General features: G+C 56.8%; 1 protein-coding gene across 1 annotated transcript in view; it reads right to left on the reverse strand.

Moving 5' to 3' along the window:
• LOC121272753 (synapsin-1-like) overlaps nt 1-13571 on the reverse strand; it is a 178428-nt gene extending 164857 nt beyond the window's left edge. The window contains exons 1-5 of the mRNA XM_041179533.1: nt 13426-13571; nt 13188-13245; nt 9171-9262; nt 5554-5710; nt 4824-4913 (exon numbers count right to left, since the gene is read on the reverse strand). Coding sequence (XP_041035467.1) covers nt 4824-4913; nt 5554-5710; nt 9171-9262; nt 13188-13245; nt 13426-13571 — 543 coding nt within the window. The remainder of the gene's footprint in view (nt 1-4823; nt 4914-5553; nt 5711-9170; nt 9263-13187; nt 13246-13425) is intronic.
• Nucleotides 13572-16987: the final 3416 nt, after the last annotated feature.

Consider the following 16987-nt stretch of genomic DNA (forward strand, 5'->3'; position numbering starts at 1 on the left):
TCCTCCCCACGACGCCCGGCGCCTTCTCCTTCGAGCTATTCCCCTCCCTCTCTCCCGCTTTTCCCTCTCCCCCACCCTCCCCCCCACCCTGCACCATTGCTTCACTCCCCAGTATATACTCACTGACAATGATTGTCACACCTCCCCAACCCTGACCATCCCTTCCCACCCAACCTCCCCAACCCCCCACCCCCCGGCTTGGATGGGCGGCGAGTCTGGAAAATTGCCGGAACAGGAAACTCAGGGGGCCGTGTGGCCACCATGTCGAAGAGGCCGACCCGCCGGGCGCAACCGGGAATGGGGCGCCGGCCAGTCTAGTGCGGCCCGAGCCACCCCTGCTCGACACACTTGGCTTCTTTCAATTGCAGCTCCAGCTCCAACAAAATGGCCGCCGTGGCGCCCAAAATAGCCACCGTGGCAAACAAAATGGCCACCGTGGCAAACAAAATGGCCACCGTGGCAAACAAAATGGCCACCGTGGCAAACAAAATGGCCGCCATTACAAAGGCTTCCTCAATATAACGAAGGCCTCTGCCTCTTTTCCTTCGACTGTAACTTATTATTCCTACTTGTAAGATGCGACGGTTTCGATGAAATGCCAGAACAAAGCTCAAGTCACGGGCTCCTGTGTGCTCCGGAGCTCAGAAGGCCGAATTGGAAACTGTTAAGTCTACGTATTTTTTGTCGAATTAATAAAGATACCTTCGGTCACAAACCCTTCTGTCCTTCCGTGTTTATCAAGGTTAAGTTTAGGTGCCGAGAAACGGGAACATATCAGAGCTGGCACTCTCAATATAAGGGGGAAACCAACAATTCACACTGCATGTGAAGAGAGTGATGATTGGGTTGGCTAATTGGTAGAGGTTGTTGCCCTGGGGAGTGCGCCAGTTGATGGTGACTGACAGTTAACTGCCGAGCATTGTCTGAGATTTAAACCAGGCAGCTTGACCCGGACTGGTCAAGGGCATTGCCCTGAGGCATGAGTCAGTGAATGTCTCCTTTTTCCAGCAACACTAAGTTCTGTACCGCCAAACGATTGGACTCAGTCAATGAATTAAAATGCAAGTAAAAAGCCAGCCCCAGAAAGAGCGTCCGGGAAACTCCCATTTGTCAATGAAAGCCCATCTGGTTCACTGGTGTCCTTCAGGGAAAGAAATCTGCCATTCTTACCCACTCTGGCCCACGTGTGCCTCCAGAACCCACGGCAACGGGGGTGACTCTTAACTGCCCTCTGACCTGGCCCTGGCAGGCCACTTGGCTGGATTCTCCAGGGGCAACGAGACTTGCCATGGTCAGGCATGTTCCCATCCCATAAGGGAACTCGAAAACCTGCACTTATATAGTAACTTGCACATCCTCCTGACACCAGTTCAAACCGTGGGTCTCAATTAGTGTTGAAAGGCTGGCAAATTCCGGAGGACTAAAACCTTCAGGCAGGTGCTCGGAGTGCCCGATTGAGGATGGTGAATATAGGATACTCAGAGAATTCCAGTTTCTTGACCCAACAATTGAAGCCTCACACTCCTCTCTCCCGGTCCCAGTGCTGAGGGAGAGCCGCACTGTGGGAGGGTCAGTGCTGAGGGAGCGCCGCACTGTCGGAGGGTCAGTGCTGAGGGAGCGCCGCACTGTCGGAGGGTCAGTGCTGAGGGAGTGTCGCACTGTCGGAGGGTCAATGCTGAGGGAGAGCCGCACTGTCGGAGGGTCAGTGCTGAGGGAGCGCCGCACTGTGGGAGGGTCAGTGCTGAGGGAGCGCCGCACTGTCGGAGGGTCAGTGCTGAGGGAGTGTCGCACTGTCGGAGGGTCAATGCTGAGGGAGAGCCGCACTGTCGGAGGGTCAGTGCTGAGGGAGCGCCGCACTGTGGGAGGGTCAGCGCTGAGGGAGCACCGCACTGTCGGAGGGTCAGTGCTGAGGGAGAGCCGCACTGTCGGAGCGTCAGTGCTGAGGGAGCGCCGCGCTGTCGGAGGGTCAGTGCTGAGGGAGCGCCGCACTGTGGGAGGGTCAGGACTGAGGGAGTGCTGCACTGTCGGAGGGTCAGTGCTGAGGGAGTGCCGCACTGTCGGAGGGTCAGTGCTGAGGGAGCGCCGCACTGTCGGAGGGTCAGTGCTGAGGGAGCGCCGCACTGTCGGAGGGTCAGTGCTGAGGGAGAGCCGCACTGTCGGAGGGTCAGTGCTGAGGGAGCGCCGCGCTGTCGGAGGGTCAGTGCTGAGGGAGCGCCGCACTGTGGGAGGGTCAGGACTGAGGGAGTGCTGCACTGTCGGAGGGTCAGGACTGAGGGAGCGCCCTATCTGGTTATGTGGGACAATGGGGCTCGATGTTCCCCTTTATGTCAGGTAGGGTAACTACAGTTATACTGGAGGTAGCTTACCCCCTATGGTTCAGGTAGGGTAATTACAGTTGTACTGGAAGCAGACTACCCCTTCGGGGAGCGCTAGGGTAATTACAGTTAAACTGGAGGTAGATTACCCACTATGGTTCAGGTAGGGTAGTTACAGTTATACTGGAGGCAGACTACCCCCTCAGGGTGAGGTAGGATATTTACAGTTATTTCGGAGGTAGACTAACCCCTATGGTTCAGGTAGGGTAATTACAGTTACAGTGTATATTTTCTGCCCCTATGGGTCAGGTATGGTAGTTACAGTTACAATGGTGGTATACTGCCCCCTAAGGGTCAAGTAGGACTATTATAGTTACAATGAAGGTATACTGCCCCCTAGGGGTCACATACCAAGCCACTCACCATCCCGACTTGGAAAAATATCAGCCGTTCCTTCACTGTCACTGGGTCAAAATCCTGGAACTCCCTCCCTAACAGCACGGTGGGTGTACCTACACCACACGGCACAAAATCCTGGAACTCCCTCCCTAACAGCACGGTGGGTGTACCTACACCACACGGGACAAAATCCTGGAACTCCCTCCCTAACAGCACGGTGGGTGTACCTACACCACACGGGACAAAATCCTGGAACTCCCTCCCTAACAGCACGGTGGGTGTACCTACACCACACGGGACAAAATCCTGGAACTCCCTCCCTAACAGCACGGTGGGTGTACCTACACCACACGGGGACAAAATCCTGGAACTCCCTCCCTAACATCACGGTGGGTGTACCTACACCACACGGGGACTGCAGCGGCTCAAGAAGGCAGCTCACCCACCACCTTCTCAAGGGGGCAATTAGAAAAAGGGATCATCTGCCACTTGCCCATATTACAATTCTGAAAATATGCCCCCTTCTATCAACTCCTGCATTTAAGGTATCCTTTGAACTGAGTTTAATCGTTCAGGGATTGTAAAGAGGAGATACCATATCTGAAGACTATACCATGAGTACGTGTGTCTGTACGTTTGTGTGACAGCATGTGTGTCTGTGTGTGTTTGTGTGTGTGTGTGAATGTCTGCGTGTGTGTGTGACAGAGAGTGCGTGTGTGTGAGTGTCTGAGAGTGTCTGAGAGTGTGTGTGCGTGAGTGAGTGAGTGAGTGTGTGTGTGTGTGAGAGTGTATGTGTGTGTGTGTCTGTGTGAATGTGTGTGTGAGAGAGTGTGTGTGTGTGTGAGTGTGTGTGTGTCTGAGTGTGTGTGCGTGTGTCTATGAGTGTGTCTGTGTTTGTCTGTAAGTGTGAGTGTGTGTGTGTGTCTGCAAGTGTGTGTGTGTTTGTGAGTGTATCTGTGAGTGTGTGTGTGTGTGAGTGAGTGAGTGTGTGTGTGTGTGAATGTCTGTGTGTGTGTGTGTGAGTGAGTGTGTGTGTGTTTGTGTGTGTGTGTGAATATCTGCGTGTGTGTGAATGTCTGTGTGTGAGTGAGTGAGTGTGTGTGTTTGTGTGTGTGTGTGAATGTCTGCTTGTGTGTGTGTGTGAATATCTGTGTGTGTGTGAATGACTGTGTGTGAGTGAGTGAGTGTGTGCGTGTGTGTGAGAGTGAGTGAGTGTGTGTTTGTGTGTGTGTGTGAATGTCTGCTTGTGTGTGAATGTCTGTGTGTGTGTGAGTGAGTGAGTGTGAGTGTGTGAGAGTGTGAGTGTGTGTGTTTGTGTGTGTGTGTGAATGTCTGTGTGTGTGTGAGTGAGTGAGTGTGTGTGTGTGAATGTCTGTGTGTGTGTGAGTGAGTGTGTGTGTGTGAGAGTGAGTGAGTGTGTGTGTTTGTGTGTGTGTGTGAATGTCTGTGTGTGTGTGAGTGAGTGAGTGTGAGTGTGTGAGAGTGAGTGAGTGCGTGTGTTTGTGTGTGTGTGTGAATGTCTGTGTGTGTGTGAGTGAGTGAGTGTGAGTGTGTGAGAGTGAGTGAGTGTGTGTGTTTGTGTGTGTGTGTGAATGTCTGTGTGTGTGTGAGTGAGTGAGTGTGAGTGTGTGAGAGTGAGTGAGTGTGTGTGTTTGTGTGTGTGTGTGAATGTCTGTGTGTGTGTGAGTGTGAGTGTGAGTGTGTGAGAGTGAGTGAGTCTGTGTGTTTGTGTGTGTGTGTGAATGTCTGTGTGTGTGTGAGTGAGTGAGTGTGAGTGTGTGCGAGTGAGTGAGTGTGTGTGTTTGTGTGTGTGTGTGAATGTCTGTGTGTGTGTGAGTGAGTGAGTGTGAGTGTGTGAGAGTGAGTGAGTGTGTGTGTTTGTGTGTGTGAATGTCTGTGTGTGTGTGAGTGAGTGAGTGTGAGTGTGTGAGAGTGAGTGTGTGTGTTTGTGTGTGTGTGTGAATGTCTGAGTGTGTGTGAGTGAGTAAGTGTGAGTGTGTGAGAGTGAGTGAGTGTGTGTGTTTGTGTGTGTGTGTGAATGTCTGAGTGTGTGTGTGTGAGAGTGAGTGAGTGTGAGTGTCTGAGAGTGTGCTTTTTAATGGTACTCACCATCTCCTTGTGGTTAGGGTAGAACACTTGTTCAATGAGGGGGAACTCCTCTGGTCCCAGTTTCTTGAATATCTTTGCCAGTTGTCCAAACTGCAGATGGAGAAGTGGGGGGGAGGCAAACAGCGAGATTAATGGAAAGAAAATCTCAGAAGATCTACCACTGCCCACACAACCACCACCCCCAGCAGCAACCCCTGGCGATGAGACACCTCGGAGCTGGCTGCCCAGGGTCCACCTCGCTACCTGTCGCCCGGATCCCTCGCAGGCACCCGACCTGCTGATCGACCGCGTGGGGCATCGACCTCGCTGCCTGTCGCCCGGATCCCTCGCAGGCGCCCGGCCTGCTGATCGACTGCGTGGGGCATCGAGCAGAAAGCGTTCCTCCGTGAGCCGGGGTTGCAGGTCACCGGGTTGGCCAAGGGCGATGGGCGAATCCAGGTCCACCCGCTCCCACCCCACCCCACCCAACCTCCTCCCACCTCCCCTCCACCACCCAAAATCCAGTTGCACCACTCCCCCCAACCCAAACATCGGACTAGGGAGGGAGCAGGGGCGTTGGCGGAGAGGGAGAGGCTTTCCTGTTCGGCTAGGCCTCGAAGGCAGCCCAACCCCTGAGGAAGCCGCCTCCTGGAGCCTTTGCCACCCCCCTTACCCCCCCAAAAGCCCCACCCCCCAGCAAAACCAACCAACACCCTGCGCCCCCTACCCCCCCCCCCAACCCCGTACTTACCACCCAGGGCTTGTCACAGAAATTGTACACAGAGTGCATGGAGTTCACACTGGCCACGCCGGCGTACTGCAGGCCGATGACGATGTTCCGGAAGTCTCCGCCCTTCGCCATGCTGAACGCGTGCTGCCTCACCAGGACAAAATCCGGGGTGAAGGACCTGAGGCCGACAGAAACACACGCCGGACTCGTTAGCTCGGGAGGGGGGGGTGCGTTGGCTGGGGTGGTGGGGGAGGGGGTGCCAGTGGGGAAGGGAGCGCGACCTCTGCCCCTTGCCCCCTCCCCGCCACCACCCCACCCCCCATCTCTGTCAGGGTTCAGAGGTGACCCGCCTTCCCCCTCTTCTCCCCCACCCCCCAATACCGCTTCACTCTCGCAAAGTCCCAACCCCCTCCCCCCACCCCGAAAGAATACGGAGAGTTCTAAGGGGTCACTCAAGCCCGTTACACAGGAACAGGAGGAGGCCATTCAGCCCCTCTCGAGCCCGTTACACAGGAACAGCAGAGGAAGGGAGGGGAAAATGTTTACCTCCGAGAGCTGTAGGGATCTGGAACTCTTGATCTGCACCTTAAGAGGAGAGAGAGAGGGCCCCCAGGCAGCTGAAGGCACGGCCGCCAATGGTGGAGCGATGGGAATCGGGGGATGCTCGAGAGGCCAGAATTGGAGGAGATCAGAGATCGCGGAGGGTTGTAGGAGGGTTACAGAGATAGGGAGGGTTGTAGGGACTGGAGGAGGTTACAGAGATAGGGAGGGGTGTAGGGGCAGCAGGAGGTTACAGAGATAGGGAGGTGTGTAGGGGTTGGAGGAGGTTACAGAGATAGGGAGGGGTGTAGGGGCTGGAGGAGGTTACAGAGATAGGGAGGGGTGTAGGGGCTGGAGGAGGTTACAGAGATAGGGAGGGTTATAGGGGCTGGAGAAGGTTACAGAGATAGGGAAGGGTGTAGGGGCTGGAGGAGGTTACAAAAATAGGGAGGGTTGTAGGGGCTGGAGGAGGTTACAGAGATAGTGAGGGTTGTAGGGGCTGGAGGAGGTTACAGAGATAGGGAGGGGTGTAGGGGTTGGAGGAGGTTACAGAGATAGGAGGGTTGCAGGGACTGGAGGAGGTTACAGAGATAGGGAGGGTTGTAGGGGCTGGAGGAGGTTACAGAGATAGGGAGGGGTGTAGGGGCTGGAGGAAGTTACAGAGATAGGGAGGGGTGTAGGGACTGGAGGAGGTTACACAGATAGGGAGGGTTGTAGGGGCTGGAGGAGGTTACAGAGATAGTGAGGGGTGTAGGGGCTGGAGGAGGTCACAGAGATAGGGAGAGGTGTAGGGACTGGAGGAGGTTACAGAGATAAGGAGGGTTGTAGGGGCTGGAGGAGGTTACAGAGATAGGGAGGCGTGTAGGGGCTGGAGGAGGTTACAGAGATAGGGAGGGGTGTAGGGACTGGAGGAGGTTACAGAGATAGGGAGGGGTGTAGGGATTGGAGGAGGTTACAGAGATAGGGAGGGTTGTAGGGGCTGGAGGAAGCTACAGAGATAGGGAGGGGTGTTTGGGCTGGAGGAGGTTACAGTGATAGGGAGGGTTGTAAGGACTGGAGGAGGTTGCAGAGATAGGGAGTGATGTAGGGGCTGGAGGAGATTACAGAGATAGGGAGGGTAGTAGGGACTGGAGGAGGTTGCAGAGATAGGGAGGGGTGTAGCGAGTGGAGGAGGTTACAGAGATAGTGAGGGGTGTAGGGGCTGGAGGAGGTCACAGAGATAGGGAGAGGTGTAGGGACTGGAGGAGGTTACAGAGATAAGGAGGGCTGTAGGGGCTGGAGGAGGTTACAGAGATAGGGAGGCGTGTAGGGGCTGGAGGAGGTTACAGAGATAGGGAGGGGTGTAGGGACTGGAGGAGGTTACAGAGATAGGGAGGGTTGTAGGGACTGGAGGAGGTTACAGAGATAGGGAGGGTTGTAGGGACTGGAGGAGGTTACAGAGATAGGGAGGGTTGTAGGGACTGGAGGAGGTTACAGAGATAGGGAGGGGTGTGGGGACTGGAGGAGGTTACAGAGATAGGGAGGACAAGAGCAGGACAGGGTTGGATAAGGTGGATGAAGAAAAGCTGTTCCCATTGTCTGATCGAAATAGGTCGGGGTTGGGGGTGGGGATGGGGGTGGGGGTGGGGGTGGGTGATGTGGGTGTAATGTATGAGGGGGTGGAGGTGGGGTGAGAAGGAGCTATTGTTGAGGCAGCGAGGAGCTCCCTACCAGGGCGCTGGGAGCGGAGAAGGATGGAGGGTTTCCAAAAGGGAATTGTATGGAAAATCGAGGGAAATGGGCATTCAGGGTGACAGGGGGATAGCCGGGGTGGGGGGGGGTTTGGTGAAGGGGTTGGGCAGGAGGGGCAGCACCGGATCGATGGGCCGAATGGCCTGCGGCAATCGCCTGGGGCCCAGCGGCAGGGAGTCGGGAGAGAGGCTGGAAATTCCCACAGGATATCCCAGGCCTCGTCGAGCCTGAATTCCGGGAGTCTGCCCTTACAGATGGACCCCGTCCCAGTCACCTCCCCCCGGATCCCGCTCCCCACGCCAGCAAGGCCCTGCTTTCTGGGAAGTTGATTGCCGGCGCCCAGGTGTGAGGTGACAGCGAGCCGGCCACTTCCTGACACTGGCATCGCACATTGTCTTGCTTGTCTGGCCTGGGGCAGACAGACTGGATCACAGAGGTTGGGGCTGAGCTACGGGAAAAAACATTTCCCAACCAAACAGAATCAGTCATCGTCTCCGGAAGGAAGTGGATGTGAAACAGAATGCGAACAATCCATGGTCTGTTATTCTATATATAGCAGCATTTAAACAGCTCGATTAGATTCCAGTCTGTAACTCACTCCCGGGTATCTGTTATACTATATATAAACCCCCCGAACCCCTCGATTAGATTCCAGTCTGTAACTCACTCCCGGGCATCTGTTATTCTATATATAAACCACCCCGAACCCCTCGATTAGATTCCAGCCGTCTGTAACTCACTCCCGGGTATCTGTTATTCTATATATAAACCCCCCGAACCCCTCGATTAGATTCCAGTCTGTAACTCACTCCCGGGCATCTGTTATTCTATATATAAACCACCCCGAATTCCTCGATTAGATTCCAGCCGTCTGTAACTCACTCCCGGGTATCTGTTATTCTATATATAAACCCCCCCGAACCCCTCGATTGGATTCCAGTCTGTAACTCACTCCTGGGTATCTGTTATTCTATATATAAACCCCCGAACCCCTCGATTAGATTCCAGTCTGTACCTCAATCCCGGGTATCTGTTACTCTATATATAAACCCCCCCCGAACCCCTCGATTAGATTCCAGTCTGTAACTCAATCCCGGGTATCTGTTACTCTATATATAAACCCCCCCCGAACCCCTCGATTGGATTCCAGTCTGTAACTCACACCCGGGAATCTGTTATTCTATATATAAACCAACCCGGAACCCCTCGATTAGATTCCAGGCTGTAACTCACTCCCGGGTATCTGTTATTCTATATATAAACCCCCCGAACCCCTCGATGAGATTTCAGGTAAAATGATCTGATCACTCTCTCTGTGATCGTGTGAGATACAACATATTATAGTCTTACTGTTTCCTCTGTCTCACCTTGCCACCTTCACTCCATTCCGATACACATCCATGTCAACACTGAAACTACCCGTAGCATGAGAGATTACATTCAGCTCCGAGAACTCAGCCTTTGAGAGAGAGTGAGAGGGAGGAAATAGGGAGTGAGAGAGGGTGGTAGAGAGAGAGGGAGAGGGAGAGAGTGAGTGAGTGAGAGAGACGGTCAGACAGATATGGAAGGAGAGAGGGAATGGGAAAGAGAGAGGAAAAAACAGAAAGAGAGATGGAGACAGAGAGTGTGGGATAGAGAGCGGGGGGAATAGAGAGGGAGAGGAAAAGAGTTAGAGGGAGAGGGAATGAGCGAGAGAGTGAAAGAGTGGATAAGAGAGACGGGGGGAGAGAGAGGGAAAGAGACAGAAGGAGGGAGAGCGAGAGAGGGGGAGAGAGCGCGAGTGGGAGAAGGAAAGCGAGAGAGAGAGAGAGAGATGTTGAGAGATGGAAAGAGAGAGAGGGAGAGAGAGGGGGAGAGAGAGAGAGCGTGAGAGAGATGGTGAGAGAGAGGCAGGGGCAAGGGGGAGAGGACAGGAGTGGGAGGGACGGAGAGGGACAGATGGTGAGGGAGAGGGAGAGAGTGTAGGAGGGAGGAAGGAGTGGTGTGAGGGGAGGGTGGGGTGAGAGGAGGGTGGGTGTGAGGGGAGGGTGGGGTGTGAGGGGAGGGTGGTTGAGGGGAAGGTGAGTGTGAGGGGAGGGTGGGGTGAGGGGAGGGTGGTGCAAGGGGAGGGTGGTTGAGGGGAGGGTGGGGTGCGAGGGGAGGGTGGTTGAGGGGAGGGTGGGGTGAGGGGAGGGTGGGGTATGAGGGGAGGGTGGGGTGTGAGGGGAGGTTGGGGTGAGGGGAGGGTGGTGTGAGGGGAGGGTGGTTGAGGGGAGGGTGGTGTGAGGGGAGGGTGGTTGAGGGGAGGGTGGGGTGAGGGGAGGGTGGTTGAGGGGAGGGTGGGGTGTGAGGGTAGGGTGGGGTGGGAGGGGAGGGTGGGGTGTGAGGGTAGGGTGGGGTGGGAGGGGAGGGTGGGGTGTGAGGGGAGGGTGGTTGAGGGGAGGGTGGGGTGTGAGGGGAGGTTGGGGTGAGGGGAGGGTGGTTGAGGGGAGGGTGGTGTGAGGGGAGGTTGGGGTGAGGGGAGGGTGGTTGAGGGGAGGGTGGTTGAGGGGAGGGCGGGTGTGAGGGGAGGGTGGGTGTGAGGGGAGGGTGGGGTGAGGAGAGGGTGCGGTGTGAGGGGAGGGTGGAGTGTGAGGGGAGGGTGGTGTGAGGGGAGGTTGGGGTGAGGGGAGGGTGGTTGAGGGGAGGGTGGTTGAGGGGAGGGTGGGTGTGAGGGGAGGGTGGGTGTGAGGGGAGGTTGGTTGAGGGGAGGGTGGGGTGAGGGGAGGGTGGTTGAGGGGAGGGTGGGTGTGAGGTAAGGGGTGGGTGTGAGGGGAGGGTGGTTGAGGGAAGGGTGGGTGTGAGGGGAGGGTGGGGTTGAGGGGAGGGTGGGTGTGAGTGGAGGGTGGTTGAGGGGAGGGTGGGTGTGAGGGGAGGGTGGGGTTGAGGGGAGGGTGGGTGTGAGGGGAGGGTGGTTGAGGGGAGGGTGTGTGTGAGGGGAGGGTGGGGTGAGGGGAGGGTGGGGTGTGAGGGGAGGGTGGTTGAGGGGAGGGTGGGTGTGAGGGGAGGGTGGGGTGAGGGGAGGGTGGGGTGTGAGGGGTGGGTGGTTGAGGGGAGGGTGGTTGAGGGGAGGGTGGAGTGTGAGGGAAGGGTGGGGTGAGGGGAGGGTGGGGTGTGAGTGGTGGGTGGTTGAGGGGAGGGTGGTGTGAGGGGAGGGTGGGGTGAGGGGAGGGTGGGTGTGAGGGGAGGGTGGTTGAGGGGAGGGTGGTGTGAGGGGAGGGTGGGGTGAGGGGAGGGTGGGTGTGAGGAGAGGGTGGGTGTGAGGGGAGGGTGGGGTGAGGGGAGGTTGGTTGAGGGGAGGGTGGTGTGAGGGGAGGGTGGGTGTGAGGGGAGGGTGGTGTGAGGGGAGGGTGGGGTGAGGGGAGGGTGGGGTATGAGGGGAGGGTGGGGTGTGAGGGGAGGGTGGGGTGAGGGGAGGTTGGTTGAGGGGAGGGTGGGTGTGATGAGAGGGTGGGTGTGAGGGGAGGGTGGGTGTGAGGGGAGGGTGGTGTGAGGGGAGGGTGGGGTGAGGGGAGGGTGGGTGTGAGGGGAGGGTGGTTGAGGGGAGGGTGGTGTGAGGGGAGGGTGGGGTGAGGGGAGGGTGGGTGTGAGGAGAGGGTGGGTGTGAGGGGAGGGTGGGGTATGAGGGGAGGGTGGGGTGTGAGGGGAGGGTGGGGTGAGGGGAGGTTGGTTGAGGGGAGGGTGGTGTGAGGGGGAGTGAGGGAAGGCGATAGAAAGAGAGAGGTCGATGTGAAACGAGTTATTATGGGAAAGAGAGGGAGAGACAGAGGGAAAGAGAGAGATGGGAGGAGGAGAGGGTGAGAAACAGAAAAGGGGGAAACTGGTTAGAAAATTTGGTCACAATCGGAGCTGCTCAGATCAACAGTGTGGAAATACAGGATTGGTCAGTCACGGTGTCACGGGGTCACAGGGGTCACACAAGGTCACATGGGGTCACACAGGGATCACACAGGGGTCACACAGGGGGTGGCTGTAACCAACCAGCCCTCTGGTAAGCCAATCATCTGCTCATTTATCACACCTCGAAATTGGACTTTACACTCGGGTTAAAGTCAGGAAACTTTGCATCAAAGGATCACAATAGAGTCCAGCAGTCTCACAGTCAGAGTCACAGGGTCACTGTCACACCCTCCGGGAGTCACAGGGTCACTCTCACACCCTCCCGGGGTCACAGGGTCACTGTCACACTCTTCCGGGGTCACAGGGTCACTCTCACACCCTCCCGGGGTCACAGGGTCACTGTCACACCCTCCCGGGGTCACAGGGTCACTGTCACACTCTTCCGGGGTCACAGGGTCACTCTCACACCCTCCCGGGGTCACAGGGTCACTGTCACACCCTCCCGGGGTCACAGGGTCACTGTCACAACCTCCGGGAGTCACAGGGTCACTCTCACACCCTCCCGGGGTCACAGGGTCACTGTCACACTCTTCCGGGGTCACAGGGTCACTCTCACACCCTCCCGGGGTCACAGGGTCACTGTCACACCCTCCCGGGGTCACAGGGTCACTGTCACACCCTCCGGGAGTCACAGGGTCACTCTCACACCCTCCCGGGGTCACAGGGTCACTCTCACACCCTCCCGGGGTCACAGGGTCACTCTCACACCCTCCCGGGGTCACAGGGTCACTTTCACAGCCTCCCGGGGTCAAAGGGTCACGGCCACACCCACCCGGGGTCACAGGGTCACTGTCACATCCTCCCGGGGTCACAGGGTCATGGCCACACCCGCCCGGGGTCACAGGGTCACTGTCACAACCTCCTGGGGTCACAGGGTCACTGTCACACCCGCCCGGGGTCACAGGGTCACTGTCACACACTACTGGGGTCACAGGGTCACTGTCACACCCTCCTGGAGTCACAGGGTCACTGTCACACCCTCCCGGGGTCACAGGGTCACTGTCACAACCTCTTGGGGTCATCAGGTCACTGTCGCCCTCCCGGGATCCAAGGGTCACTGTCACACCCTGCCGGTGTCACGTGGTCACGGGGTCACTTTCGCACCCTTCTGGGGTCACAGCATCACTGTCACACCCTCCCGGGGTCACAGGGTCACTGTCACACCCTCCCGGGGTCACAGACCTCCGGCCTCACAGGGTAAAACAATCACTCCCAGGGTCACACATTTCCGGTAAATCAAACGCTCCCAGGACAGGTACAGCACGGGGTTAGATACAGAGTAAAGCTCCCTCTACACTGTCCCCATCAAACACTCCCAGGACGGGTACAGCACGGGGTTAGATACAGAGTAAAGCTCCCTCTACACCGTCCCCATCAAACACTCCCAGGACAGGTACAGCACGGGGTTAGTCAGAATGAAGTCAGTGAAAAGGAGGAGGCAGGATGAGGATATTAAATATGAATACCTGTTCCACTTTGAGGTCAAATTCTCCCCAAACTTTCTTTCCTTTGAAGACTTTTACCCTGTGAGAGAAAGAGAAAAATATTAATGGAATGTCCAGTCTTGGCCAAGATTTGACCCAGGAACAGGAGGAGGCCATTCAGCCCCTCTCGAGCCTGTTACACAGGAACAGGAGGAGGCCATTCAGCCCCTCTCGAGCCTGTTACACAGGAACAGGAGGAGGCCCATTCAACCCCACAAACCTGTACTGCCGGTCAATTAGATCACACTTTGGCTTCAAATCCCCTAGGCAGCCGTTCTTTTTGCCGCAAGAACCGACGATTTGCAGGTTTAAAACGATGAGTTGAGCCAGCTTCACCTGCTCTCCGTCAGAGAGACCTCCCATCATTCTAACCAGCCATTCTGTGAAGAGGTGCAGCCTAAACTCTCTCCTCAACAACCTGGCTCTGATTCTAAGGTTCGGTCACCTCGTCTGAGGCTGGCCCACTCTCCCCTCGACCGGCAGGAAACCCCCTCTCTCTCTCTCTCTCGCTCTCTCTCTCTCCATCCGGCCCCATCGATGTGTTTCAAACCCCGGAGGAGGATTTACCAGGAACGTTCCCCAGGGGGATGAGGGGGACTTCAGTTCACGTTGGAGGGACCGGAGGAGCCTGGGATCGTTCCCCTCGGAGCGGAGAAGGTTGAGGGGGGAGGAGATTGAATCGAGGAGGGATTCAAAATCATGAGGGGGGGGGGGGGCAGGTCTCGATCGAGTGAATGAGGAGAAACTGTTTCCAGTGGCGTGAGGGTCGGTAACCAGAGGCGGGAGGGGGAGGGGGGGAAGGGGAGATGAGGAGAATTTTATTTATTTTGGACACGGTGAGTTGTTGGGATCTGGAAGGCGCTGCCCGAAAGGGCGGGGGGGGGAAGCAGATTCACCCTCGGCAAGGTGGGGTGGGGTGTGGAAATGGATAAATACTGGAAAGGGAAAAATGTGCAGGGATGCCAGGGGAGGAGGGCTAATCCAATCGCTCATTTCAAAGAGCCAGCACAAGCACAATGGGCTGAATGGCCTCCCCCCAGTGAATGTCACCGGGACACTGTCACACCCTCCCGGGGTCACAGGGACACTGTCGCACTCTCCTAGGGTCACAGGGTCACTGTCACACCCTCCCGGGGTCACGGGGTCACTGTCACACTCTCCTGGGGTCACAGGGACACTGTCGCACTCTCCTAGGGTCACAGGGTCACTGTCACACCCTCCCGGGGTCACGGGGTCACTGTCACACTCTCCCGGGGTCACAGGGACACTGTCGCACTCTCCTAGGATCACAGGGTCACTGTCACACCCTCCCAGGGTCACGGGGTCACTGTCACACTCTCCCGGGGTCACAGGGTCACTGTCACACCCTCCCGGGGTCACAGGGTCACTGTCACACCCTCCTGGGGTCACAGGGTCACTGTCACACCGCCCGGGGTCACAGGGTCACTGTCACACCCTCCCGGGGTCACAGGGTCACTGTCACAACCTCCCAGGGTCATCAGGTCACTGTCACACCCTCCTGGGGTCACAGGGTCACTGTCACACCCTCCCGGGGTCACAGGGTCACTGTCAAACCCTCCCGGGGTCACAGGGTCACTGTCACACACTCCTGGGGTCACAGGGTCACTGTCACACTCTCCCAGGGTCACAGGGTCACTGTCACACCGTCCCGGGGTAACTGTCACACCCTCCTGTGGTCACAGGGTCACTGTCACACCATCCTGGGGTCACAGGGTCACTGTCACACCCGCCCGAGGTCACAGGGTCACTGTCACACCCTCCCGGGGTCACAGGGTCACTGTCACAACCTCCCAGGGTCATCAGGTCACTGTCACACCCTCCCGGGGTCACAGGGTCACTGTCACACCCTTCTGGGGTCACTGTCAAACCCTCCCGGGGTCACAGGGTCACTGTCACACCCTCCCGGGGTCACAGGGACACTGTCACACTCTCCTGGGGTCACAGGGTCACTGTCACACTCTCCTGGGGTCACAGGGTCACTGTCACACCCTCCTGGGGTCACAGGGTCACAGTCACACCCTCCCGGGGTCACAGGGTCACTGTCACACCCTCCTGGGGTCACAGGGTCACTGTCACACCCTCCCGGGGTCACAGGGTCACTGTCACACCCTCCTGGGGTCACAGGGTCACTGTCACACCCTCCTGGGGTCACAGGGTCACAGTCACACCCTCCCGGGGTCACGGGGTCACTGTCACACCCTCCCGGGGTCACGGGGTCACTGTCACACCCTCCTGGGGTCACAGGGTCACAGTCACACCCTCCCGGGGTCACAGGGTCACTGTCACACTTCACTTGTTAATTTGTTAAAAAAAACGCTCCACTGAAGCACGCCTGCCTGTCGGAAATCCCACCTCCTGTCCCGCGCTCCCGGTTCCTGTCACCCTCGGCTATTGATGGAGACCCGTCCCGCCCGCCATCTGACCGGTGACGTCGCCACCACCATTCCCCATTCAACTTTCCTATGTCAACGATCACAGTGCAGTTGCAGGTTCCAGCCACTAGGTGCTGCGCCTGGAGCCGCTTCCTGAAGCCTCGCTCTGGCACCTGTTGCCAGCTCATGTATGCTTGATGGCTTAAAAGATTGGGGAGGAGGGAGGGGGTGCAGTGCTGGGGGGTCAACTGGAAATTCCAGACCCAAGATTGATAGATTTTTGTTGCTTAAGTGGGGGGGTTGAGGATTATGAAACCGGGGCGGGGAGATGCAGTTAAGGTGCAGATCAGCCACGGTCTGACTGAATGGTGGGACAGGTACAAGGGGCTGAACGGCCTCCTCCCATTCTTGTATAACAAGTTCAAGAGGGGCTGTATTGCCTCCTCCTGTTCCTGTGTAACAGGCTCGAGAGGGGCTGAATGGGTCTCCTCCTGTTCCTGTGTAACAGGCTCGAGAGGGGCTGAATGGGCCTCCTCCTGTTCCTGTGTAACAGGCTCGAGGAGGGGGCTGAATGGGCCTCCTCCTGTTCCTGTTCTTTTATGACTGACACTGACTTGCCAAATGTTCAAGTGCGGGGTGTAAACTGCAGGGTTTAATTATCTCCAGAAATATTTTATCTGCATCATTCCATTCAATTAGTATAATGAATCACACTCTCATACACTTTAATTCTTCCAAAACAGCCATTTAATTCTCCTGTGATAATTATTTACTCTCTCAGAGATGGATTTAGTATATATCAAGATTCGATAGATAACATTTAGCAAGCTGTGCACAGTCCGGTCTCCGTATCCCGCTTGGAATACCGTGCATGGTTCCGGTCTACGTATCCCGCTCGGAATACCGTGCACGGTTCCGGTCTCCGTATCCCGCTTGGAATACCGTGCACGGTTCCGGTCTCCATATCCCGCTCGGAATACCGTGCACAGTTCCGGTCTTCGTATCCCACTCGGAATACCATGCACGGTTCCGGTCTCTGTATCCCGCTCGGAATACCGTGCACGGTTCCGGTCTCCATATCCCGCTCGGAATACCGTGCACAGTTCCGGTCTCCGTATCCCACTCGGAATACCATGCACGGTTCCGGTCTCCGTATCCCGCTCGGAATACCGTGCACGGTTCCGGTCACCATGTCCCACTTGGAATACTGTGCACAGTTCCAGTGTTATCCCACTTGGAATATTGTGCAGAGTTCCGGTCTCCGTATTATAAAAAGGATATGGAGACACTGGAGAAGGTGTGAAACAGATTGACGAGGAAGATCCCAGATCGGAGAGGTTATAACTATCGGGAGAGGTTGAACCGGCCGGGGCTCTTTACTCTGGGAAA

The sequence above is a fragment of the Carcharodon carcharias genome, chromosome 35 (genome assembly GCF_017639515.1).
Source record: "Carcharodon carcharias isolate sCarCar2 chromosome 35, sCarCar2.pri, whole genome shotgun sequence".
Classification (NCBI taxonomy): Eukaryota; Metazoa; Chordata; class Chondrichthyes; order Lamniformes; family Lamnidae; genus Carcharodon; species Carcharodon carcharias.